The sequence below is a fragment of the Limulus polyphemus genome, unplaced genomic scaffold (assembly GCF_000517525.1).
Source record: "Limulus polyphemus unplaced genomic scaffold, Limulus_polyphemus-2.1.2 Scaffold4415, whole genome shotgun sequence".
In the NCBI taxonomy this organism is placed as follows: domain Eukaryota; kingdom Metazoa; phylum Arthropoda; class Merostomata; order Xiphosura; family Limulidae; genus Limulus; species Limulus polyphemus.
In genome coordinates this window covers 32,929-56,381 of record NW_013670025.1, presented here as the reverse complement: position 1 = coordinate 56,381, position 23,453 = coordinate 32,929, and the positions used below count along the sequence as shown (strand labels likewise).

Below are 23,453 nucleotides of genomic sequence, written 5' to 3'. Positions count from 1 at the left end.
AGAAATCTTCTTCTTAGATGCGCCAGGAGGAACTGGTAAAACGTTCCTAATTAGATTGATTCTGGCAGCAATTCGATCCCACAATGACATACCCTTAGCTCTTGCGTCGTCTGGAATAGCTGCGACATTTCTACCAGGTGGAAGAACTGCTCATTCTGCTTTGAAATTGCCATTGAACATGCAATTCATTGAAACTCCCACGTGCAACATTACCAAAGCATCCGGCATGGGAAAAGTATTGCAGAAATGCAAACTTATTGTTTGGGATGAATGCACAATGGCGCACAAAAAATCACTCGAGGCTCTTGATCGATCATTGCAAGATTTGCGTGGAAACATCAGACCATTTGGGGACGCATTAATATTGCTTGCAGGAGATTTCAGGCAAACATTACCTGTAATTCCTCGATCGACACCAGCAGACGAAATAAATGCTTGCCTGAAATACTCTACTTTGTGGTGACACGTAAAGACATTAAAATTAACTACAAATATGTGTGTCCAGCTGCAAAACGATCGATCAGCCGAGATATTCTCACATCAATTGCTGGAAATTGGGAACGGAAAGGTGCCGGTTGATCTGGCCTCAGAACGAATTTCATTGCCTCATAACTTCTGCAATTTAGTGACATCAAAAGAAGAACTGGTTGAAAAAGTATTTCCCAATATTCAAACCAATTATAAGAATCACGATTGGCTGAGTGAACGAGGTATTCTTGCGGCCAAGAACAAAGACGTCTACGAACTGAACAATATTATTCAGTCTAACATTCAAAGCGAGGCAGTCACATAAAAGTCCGTCGACACTGTTGTGGAAGCAGATGAAGCGGTTAATTATCCAAGAGAATTTTTGAATTCACTCAATCTGCCAGGGATGCCACCGCACGTACTGCAATTGAAAATCGGCGTGCCAATTATCATGTTGCGAAATATAAACCAGCCAAAGCTTTGCAACAGCATGCAGCTTGCAGTAAAAAATTAATGAGCAGCATCGTAGAAGCAACAATCTTGACAAGACCTTTCAAAGATGAAGATGTCCTCATTCCTCGCATTCCTATGATTCCAACGGATATGCCATTTCAATTTAAGAGATTGCAATTCCCAATTCGATTGGCGTTTGCAATCACCATCAACAAAGCTCAGGGCTAATCTTTAGAATTGTGTGGTTTAGATCTAGACACGGATCGCTTCTCACATGGACAATTATATGTTGCATGTTCTAGAGTCGGCAAACCAGACAATCTCTATATCTGCACAGACAATGGAACAACAAAAAATATTGTATACCCAGCTAGTTCAGAATAAAAATCAAAGCTTTTGAAGCAAGAGCCAAAGAAAAAAAAGCATCAAAGTTTTGTTAAGAATGCAAATCTCATGAAATTAAACACAAACTAGAAAATTTAAGACATGTCTGGTCAATACAGTATCAAGGAGAAGAATGAATTTCTCAAGTGCAAATGCACAGAGAGAGTTATTGTACCTAGAGGTGTGTCACTCTCCTACTGGTGGAGGGCTTTTGCTGAATATTGACATCATTATGGAATAGAACAATTCAAGAGAAATCTCATGACATTAGGTAAAAGTTTACAAAAGACTAGTGGCATGCAAATCTCTAAGGAAGATGTGCAGGGAATATAGCTTAACTGTGTGAAGAGGTGTGATGATAAGATTTCAATCATCATCATGGATAGTGGCCATGATTACCAAAGGCCAAATATTAAATTGCAACTAATTTTTTTATTAACTAGATAATAATTACTAATTAGTCTTTATCCCATGTTTCAGCTGTTAACCTGCTGTTGTCTTCAGAGAAGACCTGAGAAAGACTATTCTCTATATTGGCAGTGGGAACAATTCAATCTTGATTCTTCTTAATGGAAGTTTAGTGAGTTAACCACAGAACTACTTAACTGGCATTTTCCCCATTAGAACTTTAATTAACTAACTATTTGAATGTTTTGAAGATGGGTATACAGGTTCTGCTGACTTCTAGGCTAGGTTGGCTGGGTGTGTTATCAAGTGGGTGTAGAAAGCTTCATTTGTCTTTCATTTTTTCATTTGTGCTTCCTAGCTTATTATTGCAGTATTATTCCACTTTACAGTATGGTCTTCTATGACATGAAGGGCTACTACAGATTGATCGGTATTACAGTCTTGTGTGTCTATCATGCTCCTGGATTTTTACTTTTTGGTATTTTTGTTTCTCCAATTCATTGAAATCCACATTCATAGGAGATGATATAAATTATATTTTTTCCTGTCCATTGAATCTTTAGCAGTTTATTATGTACCAACTGCAATCATATTTCAATGTAGCTTCTGAATATTGTTCTGACTAAGTTGTTTACATGTTCTGTATATGTTTTCAGAAACCTCTAATATAATGGAATATGCTGTATGTTTAATTTTCTTCCTGTTTATTCTCAGCACTTATCTTCATTATGTTTTCTTTATCTAGTGTTTTGAGTATCCACTGTTAAGAAGGATTGTAGTAATACATTTTTTTACAGCAGATTAGCATTCAAAATACAGGATAACAAATATTTATAATCAGTATCTAGATATAAAAGTTAATAAATAATGATTAAACTTAAGTGATCATACAGCCTATTTATTACCTATGACAATGAGCAAAATAACACATCAAAATAAGTATGTTCATGAACATTAATCCAGTTGAAAAGAAGAAACTGAAAGGATATATAAAATGAATTTCTCTAATCAAAAATAAAACAACTGAAAATCTATCAAGAAAGTGAGTATTTTAAATAGATTTCCACATTATCTGAAAACATTTTGGAAATTTAACATACTAAAAAATGACCAAAATACAAATGTTAAAATGATTTTTGAAAGGATACAATGTTTTAATGCATATCTCACACTGGGCTATCTGCCCTCTATACATCATGAGAAACTGAGCCCTGGATTTTAGCACAGTAAATCCACAAGCTTACATGACCCATTAGGGACTTTTCAAGTTTAAATTAAGTTTCATGTGATAAGGTTCAGTATTTCAAACATGAGAAAGAAAAATAACAGGAGATACTAGTGAGAACTCTGTGGTCCAGAAAGATGTTAACATTTTCAGAAATAAACCTGTGCAAATGACAGAATTCATTAATATAATTTTGCTACAACTCAAAAAAGCAAATGTACATTCAGCAAATTCATGACAGTGATGAGTTGATTTAACAAAGCAATTGTTGGGTTAAAGAATACAAAATAAATCTTACTTCAATAACTACAATACTTGATCAAGCATCTTGTAGTTTATGAAGTAACATACAAATTAACACTTGTAACTGTTATGAAAAAAAATCACAACCACCAGTATTTTCAATAAAATGTAAGACGAATAAAAATAAAAGCATGATTTCCACTAAATCTCCTTTTTTTTTTTTAACCCATACTCATCAACAGTACCTTAAAAACAGAAATGGATATCTGTTTGAAGCTTCTTATATACTCTTGACCACACTCTTTGGAATCTTTAAAAATAATCATACAAAATACCAACCTTTAATGAAGTGAAAATCATGCACACAGCACAATGAGGTTCTACAGATGAGGAGACCATGTTAAATTGCTGCTCGGATTTAAAATTTCTTGTTCTGAAATGCCAAAGATCAGTCAAGTATTTGGCCCACTCGTCATGCATGTCATCACTAAAGGAACTAGATGAGTCTATAAACATGGTAAAAAAAGAAAGTGAATAATCTATAGCATGGAAAAAAAACAAAATAGCCAGACTCTACAAAGCATTTTTCAAGATATGATTGTCATAACTTTGAAATATATATCTAACACATAGACGTAAAAATGTCTTTGATAAATATTTTAAGTATAAGGCATAGGAAATGTATGGAATCACATCCCCAACTTCCTTTAAACTTCCAATGCCAATATATATATGTATGTATGTATGTATGTATGAACTTTATTAAAATTTTTTATGTATATACCTATATATATGCAAATTTAATAAACAAATAATGGAAAATTTAGACACTTTGCCTATAAGAAAATGTGCAAACTTAACAGTAAATAACACAACTGCTTTCTTCTTTCCAATTTATAAACAAACAAAACTACTGTGTACACAGAAAGTATTAATGGCCAACAAAGATGTTAGGTTTCAAACTTCAGGTGTTTTCAAACACAAAAGCAACAGATACATAACAAACATTTTTTCTTTTAATAGTATGGATTAAAGTGAAATACTTCTGGCATATTAATAACATATTATTTAAAAAAACAAATTACATATACACACAACTGTTTCTTACAGTTTCAATTATATGCTTTATCCAGACCGTTAATATTTTATAAGATCTTATATGTAAACATCAAAGAATAGTTTAATGTAAAAAGTTAACTTATAGCAGAGAAAGAACAAACTTTCAATCTTGAATGTAAAAATAATAAAACTCTGAGTGTACAAAAATTGATATTCTGAACTAGAAGGTTGCAACAATTTATGTACATGAGTTAGTCACAGAGAACAGTCTTAAGAAACACTACACAGTTAAAATGACTGAACACTAAGAAAGACACTGCACTTATTTCACAATACCTTCATCACTTGAATCCACTTTAGATGAAGGAACATTCCTTCGAGGTTTGGAGATGGGGTGTCTTCGAATTCCTGTGTTAAGAATCTTCTTTTCTTTGGATACAAGGTTTTTACTTTTTTGAGAAACACCTTGGATAATATGGTCTTCTTTTTGTGGAGATGTGTAATTTTCAGGAATCTGGATGAGAAGAATCCAACAGTAATGCAACTAAAGCTAAAAATATTAAAACTTAGATAACATATGTAAATTGTATACTTAACCAATAGTGCCTCATTAAGAATGAAATATTACAAAGAGAAGCACAAACAAATTCTAGGACCATTATTGATACACTGGATCCATTACGAATATTTTTTGTCAAAATAATGTAGTTATTTAAATAAAAAACAGTTGAAATGTTCTGCTGATACTCCTGTTAAGAATAGCTGTGTGAAAATAGTTCAAAATAGTTTTAAAAAAATGCAAGCTAACATCACACAAAGGACAAAATTCCAAATTCTCAATTGAAGTTCTCAAATGAAAAGCCTGTAGCAACAGATATGTGCAAATACAGATAGAATTTGAATTTATCTAAGTTCACAATTATAGAATATTCTACCCAATAATATTTCAAAGTCATTCATTATCAAAAACATATTATTTTCCAGTTTACTGATTGAAATTAAACCATTCCTGCAATAAGGTGCAAGAGGCATAACAAAACAGCTATTCACTATGTTTCACCACAATGAAATTTTTAATTTCTTTTTCAAGGAAAGGTCAGGTAGAAATAATTATATTTTGTCCTTGTTACCTCATATAGCTTTAAAGAGTCAATAAAAATAAATCAATCAGTACATTATTTACTACAGATACCAAAAAGCACTAACTCTTAAAAACAATTTACTACCAGATGTACTTCCACAGGTTCCCCTAAAGTGTTCTGTTTCAAGAGAAAATAAAACCAAAATTAAGAGTAACTTGCTTATCAAGTTCATGTTATGCTGTGTTGTAGCCTATAGAGTGCATAATTCTTCTGGTGATTCATGGCAAGTGCATGTTTTACTGACATCACAACAGTACAAATTGCAATATAAAGTATCACTTACATGATGTCATTTTAGTGTCTACTAACTGATAGATAACACTACTGTATAGTGGTGTGAATGGTTAAAATTGATTCCTCCCCCCAGACTGCCTTCAGTCCCCTTTTATGGAAATGAAGGCCATAACACTGGCTTGGAACAAAGCTTTTGGTGCACTAAGTAATATAAGAACATGCTATTAGAAAGATAGATCAAATTAAACATAAGAAAAAAGGTTAAAAAACTGAAAAAAAAACACCTAGCAAATTGGCAATCCTAAGTATAGTCTTCTGGTCACAGTTCTCTGACCAATCCTAACACTACATCCATGGTATGCAAATTGTGGGGAACATCCCCTTTAGGGAAGCAAGTAGTATCACTATAGGAGCATATAAATCATATCTCAAAGAAATTTTAAAAACTAGCACACAAATAATAATATTAATAGTAGTAAAGCAACAACAATTAACATGGGAAATAAAAAGTATGGTCAAGGGTCAAAATGTATGCTTTCCCGAGGAAATAAAGTTTCATTAGGGGAAATTAGCAGAAAGGCCAGATATTACATACAAGAAATCGCTGAGTTGTCACTCATTTCCCATAAATTTGCAGGAAATCAGACCAAAATGTCAATATCCCTGATCTATATAGAAATTATCCAAACCACTATAACCCTGAATTTTAATTCTCTTACATGTTATGTTGTTCAAAAATTCATCCTTTTTTTTTCCCCCAATAAGATACATACATGCAGTTTGGAAGAATGTGGAAACATGCTATGTGGGCAGCTATCTTTAATTATCAGAGTCACAATTTAACATGTGTGGTAGTCTTGGGATCATTTTGTAAGTTTGTTTTCATTTCAAGTCAAATATAAATAAATAATTTTATCATTCTACCAGATTTATGTGTTACTATTGGGTAAAAATAAACAAAATAATTCCTTTAAAATGTCTGTAATATAAACTATTATTTTAAATCTCTTTAAGGAACCATAAAAACTATTCCCCTACAGACTGTGACTTTAGTATTCACTACACTACGGTATAGCACACAAAGTGACAGATAGGTGGCAAGACATGAAGGCTAGTGAATTTGAGACAATTCTAATTATATTATCAACATGAGTCTTCTGAATTTTGGATTTACAAAAAAGGAAAAAAAAAAAAAAAAAGAAATCAGGGGGACAGTCCTAACCCTCCCTACATCACAAACTGCTAAGTACAAGATAAAATCCACTGCAGACCCAGAGGAAGCTACATTTTGCTGGTAGGGCTATCAGCTGCCAGAGGCTGTGTGTGTACATATAGCTTGTATAAAAGTAGTAAGATTCTCTGCTGTATTGATTAATAACATTTTTAAAGTTCTGTGTTCACTAGCCTAAAATGTGGTAAGGCTTTAATCCTATCTGTCCTACCTCCAGCTTTGCACTGACAGGCCTGACGACACTAATTCAAATAGTGGCAGTGAAGAAGGCCAGGAAGGTAGCAACATCCCACAGACACTGTAACATCAGACAGTCATGAGATACCTCTTATAAAATAATATATGTGAAACTTGTGAAAAAAGATTCCCCAATGTATAGGCCTATTGACAGAGACAGTGTAAGTGTCAGTGTAGAGTATGAACTTAAAGAAGCTTCCTCTTCTGTTGTTGGTAAGAAAAGAAAATTTATAGGCTCAATAGTAGTTTTCTATCACATTAATAATATAAGAAAATAAAATGTATAGGCTTAACATTAGTCTTCTATCACATTAGTAATATAAGCCAATTTTGCTTTGGTGCAACGTGTAGGCTACTTTGTTTAAATTCTGAATTTAATATTACCTGCAATACCACATGTTCAACTATATCTACCTGATAAAACATTAATTTTAGCTGAGGTTACTCTTCAAGGGCAAGCAAGGGAGGCCAAGCAAAGGAGTATCATCAGCTAGTTAAATAGATTATGAGCTCAGTAAACAAGAACAAAAGTTTCAGACCAGCTGGAAGATAGGCAAACCATGGCTTGAAACTGAACAGAATAAGATATGGTGTTCCTATTGTGTCACATATTACAGTAAAGTTGGCCATCTAGTGCTTTTATTAAGAGAACAACAACTATGAAAAATACACAAATCCAGTGATTTGCACAGTCACTGCAAGGCTTTGTCAAAAATTACTCCACCTGAAAAGCGGCCTATAGTTAAATCGGCTTCAAAACTAGATGAAGTGAACAAAGAACTGATGTTCAAAAGATTTGTGATAGCATTCAAAATTGAAAAATGCAATCAGTCATATAAAGCTTTCACTGGTGATTTTCAGCTTATAGAAAGGTGTTGTGGATCTCAGTGTTCCAATATTACATCAAAGTATTCATCTGATAAAGCTTGTGCAAGGTTTGTGAAATAAATTGCTGAAGACTTGAATGTGGCTTTGGTAAATGATATTCAAAGCAGCATATTTTTTCTGTATTATGTGATGGTAGTACAGATGTTTCTTCATTGGAGGAGGAAATTGTGTATGTGCAATACTTGAAAGATTATGAACCTTGCACTCTATTTTTATGTGTATGTGCAATGTGGAAAAAATCTGATCCAGACCACATTTTCGATCATTTGTGCACCAGGTCAAAAAAATATTTACAAGTGGATTATTTGTCAGACTAGTCTCATTTGTGGCTGATGGAGCTGCTGTGAATTTCCAAATTTGAAATGGAGTGTATTATAAATTCTTGAAGTTTCTACCAGACACTGTTGATATCCATTGCATGACACACAGAATCAAACTATCATTGAAAGATGCATCAATACAGTCAAGACTGGTTCCACAAATGTCTGAATTATTGCAGGCAAAATACAAATTTTCATCAGTACAGGAAGCTTCACTGAAAAATACCTTTGAGACATTAAACAGCAAATTTTTATCTCCAGGAAATGTCTACGGAACAAAGTGGATTAGTCACCGAGCACAAGCATCAAGCACAGTGGTTAAAATATGGCAACCACTGGTGATACAGAGTCCAAATCATTGAAGAAACTGTAGAAATTTATGGTAAAATATCTAAATTAAGGAAAGAACTTACACTACTAAAATCATATTAGACATGTCCATCAGAGACATAACTTCTAGTGAAATGGATTCTGGCAAGAGTGCTTGAATTTTGGTTGGGAACTGTTGAACTGTTTTTTGTTGAAATAATTAAGACCTAGGTTACTTAGTGAAGAAATCTTTTAAAGTTTTTTGCTAGCTCTAGTCAACAACATTTGCACTGTTGAACAGTTTCTTTTTTTGTTGGTTGTTGTTGGAATTAGACCTATGCCATTTAGTAAATCCTTCTTGAAGTTTCTAGTCAAGAATATTTATAAAGAAGTAAATGTGATGATTATTTGTTCTTAGTCTATTGACTCTTTAATCTATAGTTTGATGTAATTTTATTCATGATAAACTTATTGGATTGTGTAGTTTTCTGTTTTAGCTAAAATATTTATAAACATTAAAAAGTAGTGAGCTTCCCTAGTTCTTCCATTTAAATGCATGCAGAGTCATAAAAGTTAGCATTTTCCTACACTGAAAATGTATTTCCAATAGATACTTACCTCCTTTCATAAAATAGCTTTTCTTGACTAGCACTGCCCTCTATAAAATGTTCAACACATGCAACTAGACTTCCACCTCCCACTTCTGCATATCCACATGTGAGAGGAGGTAAGATTTTGTATCGGAAAATATACTGTTGTTCCATTAAAATTTTAATACATATGAATAAACTTGTTTGTATGGAGTATTGCATTTATCAACCCAATTTCATAACTATTTGCATTCTTCATATACAGTCTTATATTAAACAGAAACTTCTTATCCAATAGATTTACCATTTTACAAAGGAAAATCTATTTAGTGTGAGGGAAAGAAATTTTCTTAATTGTTTCCCACTATCATGTATTAAGAGGGAAATCATTGAAATGTGAGGGAAAGTGAACAAGAAAGTTACTTTCCCTAAAGAGAAATTAACTTTTTAGGAACATTTCACCCCTGATGGTGTATACACAAGGAGATTATTTGGGGTGCAGAGATGCAAACAAAACACCTTTAGAATGAGATGTCACAAAAAACTTTAATGCACCAAGTTGAAAAATTGCTATTATTACAGTATATTTTAATTTGTGTGCTCATCCACCATCAATTTGAAAATAGTTTAAAGTCAGTTGATGAACAGAGCTAAGCTTAAAAAAAATTATAATTATGTATTATTTGTGTTTTAAAATTCATGTTGCATATGCAAGACTGTTTAGTATAAGTGTCATTATTTAGTTTATTTTGTGATATAATATTTAATGATTGATTAGCTTCATGACAGGAGTGTTGATTATTTTAAATGCATTAGTTGTGACAAGTTTCATTACATAGCTCATCACGAGTCATGCATTGTATTTGTAGTTTAATTGTTGTAGTATTGTTGATATCACATTACTCGAATCTGTGGTTTTTTCTCATTACCTTAAGTGCGTATTGCTATATTATAGCATTTCGTAGTTTGTAGAATGTTCAAGGCCTCAGTTGGGCAATGTATATATATATGTAAATGCAAGTCAAGTGAAGTTTTGTTAGAAAAAAGTTAGTTAGTGAAAGAAAATGTTCAGTCAGCTGGCGTGTGAGTGATTAGCCTTGTGTGACAGCTGTATTGTAACAGAGATAGGAAAAATAATTTGTCTTGACAATTGCGTTCTAAAGTAACTGAACCAACCTGTGTGGACTTTTGACAAAAAAAAAAGAGAGCCAATTATTTAAAGCTCTAGATACAACTGTGATAACTAAAAAAAGAAGTGAAGTTAGTGAAAGTTAAGTTAGACTGCGTGATTGTTAGTTTAGCCATAATGAGTGATATTTTAAAGTGGGTTTCACAGTTCAACAGAGATAAGGAAAATAATTTGTCTTGTCAAAGGGTGTTCTAATGCAATTGAACCCATCTGTGTGAACTTTGACGAAAAGGAGATAATTATTTAAAGCTCTGGATACAACTGTGGTAACCCACAGGGTAATGTAAATGAACTTATCACAGATTGTATAGTAAGAAACAGAGTAAAGAAAAATAATTTGTCTTGTCAAATGAATTCTAAAGTAACCGAATCAGCCTGTGTGGACTTTTGACAAAAGAATTGTTTAGTGTTAGATACAACTGTCATATCTTATATAGTTTTGAATATATTATTTTAAAACAAGTGGAATGTGTGCTGTCCATTTATAGTTAAAATTTATCACCAATAAGTCACAGACACCTACAGTAAAAGAATCCCAGCCCATAATCAAATTCTGACAATTCATATTTGAAAGGATTAATGATTTTTTAAATTCATTCTTTACTTTGCACTGCTCAACCAGCTTTCATAAAGTTAGTGAGAACAAACAACATTTTGCCAGAGGTTAAGACCAACTCTGCTGATGTTAACATTATATCCCCGCAGGCACCTATTGATGTGTGTGTCGATGTAATTAATCAAAGATAAAGAATGTGAAAGGAAAATAAAACATTAAAAATAAACTAAGAGGAAAGATAAAGACATAAAATTATGCCTCTGACCCAAAGAAGATATTGTAAGATTATTCAATGAAGAGATAAAACATTTTAAATATTTCATTGCACTGAACATTGATGATAATAGCTAGTTAGTGGTGCTATAAAGAAATTGGCAAATAAAATATAAACATTTACCTTAAAAAAAAAACCTTTGATATTTATTTAGGAGTTTCTAGAGATTATGCAAGTGAAATGTGACAATAATATTTTTATACTTAAGATGAAAATAACCTACGGGTAAAACTAAGATAAAAAATAGTATTCTTTTACTTAAGCTGAAAATAACCTACAGGTAAAACTGTAAGATAAAAAATTGTATTCTTTTACTTAAGATGAAAATAAACTCACAGGTAAAACTGTTAGATAAAAGACAGTATTTTTTATATTTAAGATGAAAATAATCGTGCAGAAACATAGTGCAAATAACTACATTAAATAACGAATTTTTAGTAGAAATAGCAGAAAAAAATCAAAATTGAATATTTCATTTTTCTGAAACTACATACTTTAAAGAAATTTTTTGCTAAATTTCAAACAATTAGCTCCACTAGTTTCATTTTTTGAAAGAAATTCCTGAGTTATGTAACCTACTAGCAATCCTCATATATCATCTTAATAGGGTTAATGTGAGAAATAAATGTCAGCTTACAATCGAAGATAAGTCCCAAGAACTTTGTATCAGCCATCATGAGAAGAACATCACTACTGAGACAGAGCTCAGGATCAGGGTGCAAACCCTGCTGGTGGTAAAAATGCATGCAATCAATTTTAGAGTAGGAGAAGGTGAAACAAGATGGCCAAAGACCAACAGAAGGTTTGATCTGAAAAAGCTTGTTATGACATTTCTCCCCCCAAGTCGACTGCCAACTGGCACAAAGCCATGCCTCGAAGACAGGCACGGGACAGGCACGGCCATGACGGCACCAGAGCAGACAGACTTAGCTGAGGTGCCAGAGTTCGTTCCCGCGAATACCGATGGGGTCAGGTATCCAGAAAAATTGAATGGAAACAGAAGCTAGAGAAAAATGGGCCAGTTGTTGTTGAATATCGATGAGAACAGGGTGAGAACTAACATTAAGTGATTCCAGGGCCAGGAGAGAGCTAAGAGAATCAGTGTAAATAGTACAATCACTGTACTGCATAGCTTCTACATGATCCAGGGCAAGAGAAATAGCATACAACTCGGCAGTGAACACAGAAACTATAGAGAGGATCCTGCAAGCAACTATCGAGCCACAGCAAACCATGGCGGAGCCTACAGAGTCACCCGATTTCGAACCATCCGTATAAATAGGAAAAGAAGAATGGCTCAAAAGATGTTCAGCAAAAAGAAGACGGTACTTCCAATCGAGAGTATCCACCTTCCTCAGATGACTCAAGGAAAGATCAAAGGAAGGGATAATAATAAGCCATGGTGGAATGGGCTGATCATGACAGCAATGTCACCCAATGTCAGACACAATTGAGCCAGTTGTGCCCAGATACAAAGGCCAAAGGGAGGACCATCTGTTCTCAAAGAGCATGGCCTACTGAGGAAGAAAGACACAATCCCAGGTGGGATGCCATGGTAAGGATTGAAGCTTGTTTTTGAACTTCGTGCAAAGCTACACGAGGGCTATCTGCGCTAGCTGTCCCTAATTTAGCAGTGTAAGGCTAGAGGGAAGGCAGCTAGTCATCACCACCCACCGCCAACTCTTGGGCTACTCTTTTACCAATGAATAGTGGGATTGACCGTCACATTATAATGCCCCCATGGCTGAAAGGGCGAGCATGTTTGGTGTGACAGGGATTCGACCCGCGACCCTCAGATTTCGAGTCGAGTGCCTTAACCACCTGGCCATGCCGGGCCAAACAACAGAGGTAAAAAGGAGGTTCGTGGGACTCAGTGTACAAACTCTGGACGAGAGAAGTGGAAAAAGCCCCGGTGCAGAGCCGAAGCCCTAGATGGTGAATGGGGTCCAGCATCTTCAAGGCCGAGGTCTTGGCAGAACCATAGACCAAAGACCCATAGTCCAGTTTGGATCAAGTCAGGGCACGATAGATTCTGAGCATAGAACATTGATCCACTACCCAAGAGCTGGAAGAGAGAACACAGAGGATGTTCAGATTCCTTGCACACTTGACACGTAGCTGCTTGATGTACAGAAAGAAGCTAAGCTTGGTCAAAGATAAACCCCAAGAACTTTGCCTCGGGGACCACACGAATAACTATATTGCTGAGACGGGTGGACACTCTATTGGCGACAAAAATGCATGAAAAAATGTAAAACCGTTTGCACTGGTCCATGTCAGCAAGTCTGATGCTGCTGCTCAATAAACCTCATGTTTGACGACTGACATTAGATGTGGAAGTCATCGACATACAGCCCATTTGCAACAGTTGAAGAAAGATGAGTAGTAATAGCATTAATTTTAACACTAAAAAGTGTAACACTCAAGACACAGCCCTGAGGGACTCCAAGTACCTGTGAAAAGGAACGGGAAAGAGTTGAACCCACATGAACTTGCAATCGGCTGTTCAGTAAAAAATTCTGAATAAAAATGGGTAAATGGCCATGCAACCCATAGGAGTGGAGGTCCTGCAAAATGCCATACCTCCACGTAGTGTCATAAACCTTCTCGAGATCAAAGAATACAGAAACAAGGTGTTCTCTCTTGAGGAAGGCTTCCTTGATTGATGTTTCAAGTCGAATCAGATGGTCCACAGTGGAGCGCTGTCAAGGGAACCCACACTGGGTGGGCGAGAGGAGCGTGTTCAATTCAAGGAATCAAACAAGACGAGCATTAACCATCCTCTCTAGGACCTTAGAAAAACAACTAGTCAAAGCGATGGAATGATAATTAGAAGAAATCTTGGGATCCTTCCCAGGTTTAGAGAAATGGAGAACAATAGCCTGGCGCCAAGCATCAGCAAAAATAATGCTCCTGCCAGATCCGGTTAAATATAACTGGAGAGCAAGATGGAAAGGGGATGGGAAGCATACCTCCCAGTGACTTTCCAAATCTTGTCCCATACAGTTTTGGAACTGGTGGTAGAAGAGATGCTAGTAGTGAACTTAATCCAAGACTCCCTTCGGCTTTGACGTTGACATGCCGAGCATGGGCACAGGCCCGCTGATAAACAATGCAGTTAGAAAGATAGGGATACCATTGGAAGTTATTCCAGGCCCATTTTTGAGTCTTCCCTGCCTCCTGGCAGGCAGGACTCCACCATGGACAAGGATACCATGGAAAACATATCGAGGTCTAAGGAATAAAATGAGCAGCTGCCTGGACAATACAGACAGTCACTGCAAGCACACAGTCGTCTATTGATGGCAGACAGACAAAGGCAGGATCAAGTTCAGAAAGAGAGGTGAAAGATGGCCAGTCAGCCTGGTTCAACTTCCACTGTGGCACTCTGGTCGGGTGGAATCGACCATGGCCAAACTCACTCATAATTATAGGAAAATGATCACTGCCCTGTGGGTCACTGTCGACCATCCAAGAAAAGTTAGTGAAAAGTGAAGGGGAGCAAATCGAAAGATCAATGGCAGTAAAAGACTGACTAAGTGCACGAAAATAAGTATATGCTCCAGTATTGAAGAGAGAAAGGTTGTGATCCGAGAGCATACCCGTGTACAGGAATTCAAGGCCAAAGTGGTGTGTTGCAGTGGCCCAGACACCACTCAACCACCTGGATCCTCTCCTCCCCTTCACGGGTTGCCACACATGGCAAACACGTGGGTGGATGTTTACATCCAAGAGGAAGTTAATTGAAAATACAGAGCCTTCCTTGGGAGGTCCCCTCACCATGTACAGGAATCCACCTCAAGGGGTTTTGTAAGGGTATAGATAAGTCTGATGATGCAGTAAACACGTCTAAACAAGTTGAATGTATGAGACTGTTTCCAGTCTCATCAGGATTTTTTTCCTTTATCCGGTACAGTAAGTTATTTAGCATTTTATTGTATTTTCGAGACTGAAAATAGGCTCATTTATAGAATTGTGTACAATAAATCATTGTTTACTGAATATCTGAATTTTTAACTTTGTTGCTACAGTTAGTAATAAATGAGAAAATTAAACATTCTGATGCTTCTACGTAAAAATATAAGGAGAACCTTTTTTTTTTAGTGGTTTGGTCCCTAGGACTTAAAACTAAGACAGTATTTGTGCTAGCAGCACTTGAATTATGCTGAACCTACCTTCTGAATGAGTGGTTTATCATTTTCAGCATCCTTCACAGTCCCTGACTGATCACAATTTGATTCTTTATGAGTAAATGTGGAAGTTTGTGGTTGCAATTCATGATGATATACTTCTGAAGAATTTCCTTTTTCAGAAAAACATAGTTTCGTGGAGGCCTGAATAGGTAATTTTACACCATCTACATTTTGGAATATTTCAAGTCCTGGATTAATCCTCTGAAGATTGTCAAATAACGTTTTCATATCTGGTGAAAAACTTGAAGCAGTCTCTTGATGCACATCTGAATGCAATAGAAAATCAGTGAAAGAACACGAGGTTTCTACCAATGGAGCATGACTTACATTGAAGTCCTGTTGTAAGCTCTTGAGTGCCAAATTTTGACTGGATGTGCTACCACCAAATTGTACAGGGTTGATTGCTTTTGTTGTCATAGTGATAGCTTTCTTTTTCTGAGGAAATGTTTTGTTTCTGATTGAAGAGCCATGTTCATCACTAGTAGTTAAAGCCGATGAAATATTTGGTGCTATAGTTTCATTATTTTGTATCATTTGACTTAAAACAGTGGAAGATAAATCTTGATTCACTGGGTAACTTTTTGGATAAATCCTCTTTTTCAGTTTTTTTATTGTCTCTGAAAGGCTCATTAAACTTCCTTTGTATTTATTCTTAGGCCTAATGGATCCAATTTTATGAATATGTTTTATTCCATTTTGTTTAATCACAGGATTATTTGCACAAGTTGAAATGTTTGTTGTATCTTGTGCCATGGCAACATCTGCGGAATCTGTTAAGTTAGATTTCAAATTTATCCCTTCAACCCTCACATCATTTGTACCAACATGAGACAAAGTTGTTATTACGTCTGGTACAAGTTTTTCATTCTTAGTACTCAAGTTTAGGGCACTAGATAGTTGGACAGAATTCATTTCATTTTCTTCTGTTTCAGTGCTAAACCCCATCACATCAGCTGGTTTTGGAAAAACTATTCCACCATTACTTACTTCAGTAAGATGATGTTCTGAATCATATGAATTAATGTACATTATTTTACTTGAATCTGTTTTAACCCCATGAATTGTCTTCGTATTCAATTTTAAGGCATAACCTAATTCAGATGGTAATATGCCCCCAACTCCAGTAGTTGGAATCTGAGCTTTTTGTTCAGATCTTAATAACTGTGACTGAAAAGTAAGAAGTTTAGTTGACAACATTCTTGCTGGTGTATACTTAACTTTAGGAGGACTTTTCATAGTGATACCAGGTTCTGTTAAATTTAGTTTGGTAGTCTTTGCTCTTGGTTTTTTCTTAGTCATTTTATGATCAGAAGTTTCGTCAGGATCTTTCTGGTTTGCTTCTTTGTTAATATCCTCCACTACCTTTTTCTTTCTTCTTGGCTTCTTTTTTGTTTTTTGGATTTCTTCATCCACATTGTATTCTTCAGTATCAGAATTAAGCCTGAATCGCTCAGTTGGAGATATATCTTGTATTTCATTATTATCATTTTCCTTCTTTGATTTTTTCTCCTTACGACTCACACCAGAGATAGGATGTCTTTTAGACACAGCAGCTGTTGCCATTTCTCCTGACTTCCCTTTTAGTTTTGCATCCCTAATTAGTGTGAAAAAAACTTTAATACATATAATACCAAAGCTACTGAAAGGTAAGCTGTCAAAAATTCATTTCAATTCTCTCCAACACAGCATATTGTTTCACTGGAACTACACTAAGCTGTATCACGAGTGTTTAATTAAATGGTCTTACGTACTTTATAAATGACTGAATTACACTATATTCTTTGTCTCTTCTCTAAATTTCTAAAGATGAAACCAAGAGTATTTGAGCTAATCTATTAATCCAGTTCCATTTTGATACTTATTTTATTTTTCATTAATTGATAGAAACCATAAAAAGAAAATATAGATAATTAATTAGAATTAATTTTATTATTATTCAGCAAAACTAAATTAGCTAATGACCTGACAGAAAAAAAAACACTTTTATTTGCAACAGATTTCAATGGTGCAACATATTTCAAAATGTTCAAAGAAAGTAATATTATTTAGGTCACATGCAAATAAGTGAATGTTTTTCAAATATTGAATAAGGCTAACTGTACATTTTAAACTTTTACCAATTTTAAAGATAAGAATAGTTTTCTTGCAAAGGTTTATCAACTCTATCAATAAACAAACCAGTAAAATGAGATTCCTTTAACTGAACATGCAAGGAATTAGAGAAATAATTTTGACTATAATTCCAAACTTATTAAATGGAACTAAATGAAATCTGGCAAGCTTTTAGTATAATCTACAAGTGTCTTGTACACAAAAACTAGATGTTACAAAACTATTTATACTGAACATATATCTGTGATTTCATGACATCAGTCTGACTCAGATTCTGATGAGTCAGAGTGGAAGGTGATGTTCTCATAAGGAACAAAAATACTTTTGTCCATCTTAACAATTTGCATATTGCATTTGCATAAATTCTAGAACCTTGAAAATGCATATCTAGTTTTTTTTACAGTAACTCTGAATACTGAATCTGATTTTTTCTATCCTTTACCAAGAACAGTCACTAAATTAGAAATGAGGGTAAAATGAAAAGTTGATAACTCTGACACCAAATACATAATACCATGTTGAATATCACATGTAAAAGGTTGTGGCATGCATACTCCTTCCCCTGAGCACTCAGGGTTAAAGACTCAAACAACAAATTCAATAATCACACAATTATTAGAAATTTTTAACTTTTCTGGTTAAAGGTAAGAAAAAAACTTTTACCTTCTAGCTGCAACAGCAAGCTCATATTTTGATGGAGGAGGAGCAGCATAGACTCGACCAGGATCTTCGGGGTGACAACCCATATCCTTTCCTTCCTTCCATAATTTATATCTATCTGGTTGAAATTTGCGTACAAACACATCCATGCTGATTTTCACATTATCCTTTCTACATGAACACTAGAAATAAAACAAGTTTTATTTAACCTACGTATTCATCAGACTGTGCAAAATCGTATAAAAAATATCCTTTTCAAGTTTATGAGCTAACTGTTAAAAATTACAACAAACTTTCTATATTTTAAAAAAGGATTTGTAAACAACAAAAAATGTTATCTTAACCTTTTCCACCTAGTATCATGCTTTTTACAAGGACATATGAAAATATTAACTAATTAAAAATTCTGTCTGATCTCACCCCTCATACCACTTACAAAATAAAACCAGAACTGAAATGTTAGATTTAGTATTTTATTTTCATATAAATTTTATTAATATTTGCTTCTGATACTGTATTAAAAATACTCAAACTGCTAATCCTATTATTGAAATGTCTAAATTTCCCACCTGCATGGATAAAACTTGTCCACATATGAAATCAAAGCTCCAAATCTGTGGTATTTGCACATATACATGTTTCTTACTTATTTCTAGCTCAAATAATTTTAAAACAGTGAAGTTTTGAAGTCAATGATGTCAAAAATTGTAAAATTCAACTAACTGCACATTTTGTTTTATAACTTCCAAACCTCTAAAACTAACAAAATTATAAATATATTGTTTGAAAGCTAGGAATACTTTCCTTCTCACAGTATAATTGCCACAGAACTCTCTCTGTCTTCTTTTTTTTTTCTGTAAATTTCTAAATTTTGTGTTTTTCTCATCAGAAGACTCTTTGGTCTCATATGTTCAATTAATCTAACTATGTCACTGTTTTATTTTGTATGCTATGTAAAGGGAACAAAATTATGCTGGTTCCCCATCTTGTTTATTTTGATGAAGTAATTTCTTTGGCAGTTTCTTTCTACTTTACAAAAATTCCAACTAGTAATTTAAAATCAATGAATGTTACAGTGAATGTTACCCTACTATTAACTTAGACTAAGATAATATTTAAAAGGAGTACAGCAGCAAACTTTTGAATTTTATATTTTTTTTAAGAATTAAAATAAATTTTAAACAGGTACTTATCTCTGAAATACTGAAAGCCTTTCCCTTGTTGAGTTTGAACTCATGCTGTCAACAAAACATGCAATTAAAAATTTCCAAATGTCTGTTACACATTACAGAGTATGCATCATTTACTCGTGATTCCCCCCTCTCCCACATAATTGCCAAAATGTCAGAGGATCTTACACAAGCTCTGCTTTCCCACAATTAATTTAGCTTTCATTAAAATTTGCAGTCATGATGAAATTTCTGTTCATTTTAATTCTAAAACAGTAAAACTCAAGTCAGGTAGACTTACCTCTGAAATATTAAAAGTCAGAATATTCATACTGTAAAGTAGGTGAGAACCAATGAACGTTGAAGAAACAAAAAAATATAAAATTAGAAGCTATAGACAGGAAGATAATGATGATATAGACTGTAAGAAATAGGCAGCCAAGCAGAGTCAAAGTAGAATACAGAACCAGAAAATAAATTGCAGAATTGGATTTAAAGGAGAAAAGGTGGAACAGACCTGTCTTATAAAAAAAAACTGGAAGGTTAGAGAGTGAAGAATTATGGGTAAGTAACATGCTCTGCAATGAGTAAAGGAAATTTGGAAATTTTAAGTTACTTTTTATTAGCAGCACGAGTCCAAGCTCAACAATGAAAAGCTTTCAGTATTTCAGAGTTAAGACTACCTGATCTGAAAAAATGACATATTAACATAAATCATATTTATTTATATTAGTTTTAACAATATAGAATATATTTAATTGCAAAATGTATTTCAACAAAGTAGCCTTGTGCATCATCATCATTACATTTATGATTATATTTGCCTTTCAAAAAAATGTATGTTTATTGGAATGAAGCTAGTGTGACTGTGAAAAGACAAAATTGGTCTAAATGTTTAATACAAACTTCTTTTTATGGAACAATTACTTATTTTGTGAAATGAATAAGTACAAAAAGAGTAATACCAATAAATCTTGACAGTCTATAGAACAAGTATGTATATGTGAAATTTGGCTTTTATGTCAACAGTAATAAAAGTTTCTGTGTGTTTTGTTATAGAAAAGCCACATTGAGCTATCTGCTTTATCCATCGAGGGGAATCAAACCCTTGATTTTAGCATTGTAACTCTGATGACTTACCGCTGTTCCACTGGGGGACAGTAATAAAAGAACATTGCATAACTACATAATATATTACTATGCAGTTTTTATTTCATTATAAATTATAAAGGAAGACTGTTCAGATCAGTGATCAAAAGTCATTATCAGAGTTAATATTCAAGTAGCAGTTTATTGAAATAAATACAAAAAAGTCAGTGGGGTCAGCAGAAAAAAAAAGACAAATATTTACAATTTGTCTGGAGAGTATGCAATAATAAAGTGGTCATTCATTGTAACCTTTATGACCTCAAAGGTATCCCCCAAATGAAAGAAATTCATTTCATGCATTATAAAACAAAGCCAATATATGTGAAACACTTATTACAATTGACCTCTTATACCACATTCACAGCAATATATGATTTTGTCTCATTACACTCGTACAGGTTTCTTGAACTTTGAACCCATATTTCAAACCTTCCTCAGCTTGTATTGCTCAGACACCTTAAAATATTATGAAGTATTGTATGAGGATTTTTGTTGTTAAAAACTAGGAAATTCTGGAATTTATCTTTTTTCAGCAGTACGTGCATTTTCATTTCAGATATAATACTCTAAAAAAGTGACTTTTTATTATTTTATTTACATATGAAAATATTTTTTGTACACAAAAGCACCTTTTCTGGACAAAATGAAAATGAAAGACATTTTGTTTCTGTTGACTTCATTTACATGAAATTGCCATAAAAAAAATTCAATTCTGTCTAGGTATTTCAATGGGATTCTACTTGAATACTAAGTGTATTTGGTACCCTGGAGGGTCAAATCTCATGCGTCCCAACAAATTCTTGTGCATAAGGGACCTGCGAGTTCAGATTAACTAGAACCATGATATTGTTTTATTTTGTTACACACAAAGCTGGGTTATCTGTGCTCTGTCCATTATAGGACTGAACCCTAATTTTTAGATCTAAGCACTTAGGTACCACTGAACCACTGTGTGGCAAGGTTTTATATAGTATGATGAGCAAACCAAATAATTCTACTTCGTGATCACATTTCAAGCAATTTTTCAATAAAAAAGTAGGGTATATTTATTTCAGGTTTTGAGTTTCAGCAAAAAATTAACTTTGTAAAGGAAAATATCAACTTATGCTTAGTGGTTTATTCTTTCAATGTAGTAAAAAATTATCAAGTATAAATTTTTAAAAAATGAGCATTTTAATTTTTTTTTTTCATAGAATGTAAAGCAAAATATGACAGAATATGAAGTGCTACTTTACAGGCAGAAAAGGATTAAAAATACAAATTATTACTTAATTCAGTGGTGCAGCATCAGATAATATATAAATGTGCAACAATATAAATTTTTCTAACAATTAAAAAATTAGATAGCAACAATTATCAAAAATTAGTTTTGTGTTAAATATTCTTCATTTTTAGAACACAAAATTTAATCAAGGTTACTAATATTTTACTATACTAAAATTGTAGTTGTATTTGTTGTCAAGCATAAAGCTACACAACGGGCTACCTGTGTTGTGCTCAGTGATTATCAAAGCCTGATATTTGGTGCTTTAAGCCCTCAGACTTACTGCTGAGTCATTGGAGGATTAGTTATGTTTAATACTTTAATTTTTTTCTAGAATCAATAATAAACTTATTTCATAAATTCAATTTTTTTCTTATTGAATAAAAATTTCTGAACAGAAATCCAGTGTTTTACTCACATCCTTTCTGCTCTGTAAACCAATTTTTAAAAGGTAATCAAGCATTGCTATAAAAATTCACGAATAACTTAGCACAATATCTGTTTTACACAAAATAAATGATAGATTATATGTAACATAATTTATCTAGACAAACAGCTCTTTACAAATTTCATTATTTATAATCCCTTCACCAGCTGCCAGATTGAGAAGAAACACTTAATTCATTATCAACATCATAGTATTTTGAAGCACATTCAACCTATAGTGAAAACATTAAAATGAGCAGCCACTTTAAACTGGAGACTGTTTAGATTCATAATTTGAAGACATTTAAGTCATATTGTATATTAAACCCAGTTTGTATTAAAACATGAAAATAAAAATAAAATTCAAATAAATACTTATTTATACTATGATCTTAAGCCAACGAATCCTAACTTGTGCCAAAAAATAAATCTAATTTCTCCAATTCCAACTCATTCCACCCCCTCTCTATAATTCTGCAAAAAAAATTGTTCTTAAGCAAAATATCTACATATATGATGATGGCCCTTTATAATCGTATTCAAAGCCAAACACTGTTTATCATATCATAGTTCCTTTACCTGGGCTTTACACCTCAATAGCTTAATACTTGGAATTGTTTCTTTTTCCTTTCTTTATAACCCCTTTCTGCTAGTTTGGTTGTAGAAAAGGTAAACATCTGTTTTGAACTTCATTTTAATTGCAAAATATTAATTTTTAATGTGATATTATATTTTTAATATAACCTCAAGACAGAATATCCAGATTTAAAGGAAGGGAGTGACAAGAAGAAGAAAAGCTTGAGTCTCCTGCAGCGGGGGAACTGTACTTCTGCCAGTATCTGAGCAACAAAAAAATACATCATAAAAAGGTGATTTGTAGCTCTTGGGAAAATGATGCTAATCTCATAGGAAATATATGGGGCTACCATTCCTGGCCCCATGACAAAATACTGGAAGGTCAGTGAACCCTTGTGAAGGATTATCCCCAATACCTGTCACACAGTCATCACAAAAGTGGAGTATGTTCAATATAAACAATCTTCCCAGTGAGTACAGTTATGACAGCCATCTTCACCAGCTGATTGAAAATATACATCCTATTACTGAAGCTGATGCAACAATGAAATGGAATTCCATGTTTGAAAGTATCCAGGGAATACCTGTCAGCTCCCGTCTCATTAACTGAGTAACTAAACCAAGGCAACAGATTGAAAATTAACACCCAAACTCAAATGACAGACAAAGAATTCATACACTCAAACAAGATAAA

General features: G+C 33.7%; 1 protein-coding gene across 4 annotated transcripts in view; it reads right to left on the bottom strand.

The window, feature by feature from the left end:
* The window catches only part of LOC106471112 (lysine-specific demethylase 4C-like), a 78,883-nt gene that overhangs the window by 22,944 nt on the left and 32,486 nt on the right, over positions 1 to 23,453 (bottom strand). For all 4 annotated transcript variants that reach the window (XM_022399731.1, XM_022399728.1, XM_022399729.1 and 1 more), the window contains 4 exons: positions 18,179 to 18,357; positions 15,386 to 16,997; positions 4,577 to 4,754; positions 3,521 to 3,687 (listed from right to left, as the gene is read on the bottom strand). In XM_022399731.1, coding sequence (XP_022255439.1) covers positions 3,521 to 3,687; positions 4,577 to 4,754; positions 15,386 to 16,997; positions 18,179 to 18,357 — 2,136 coding nt within the window. The remainder of the gene's footprint in view (positions 1 to 3,520; positions 3,688 to 4,576; positions 4,755 to 15,385; positions 16,998 to 18,178; positions 18,358 to 23,453) is intronic.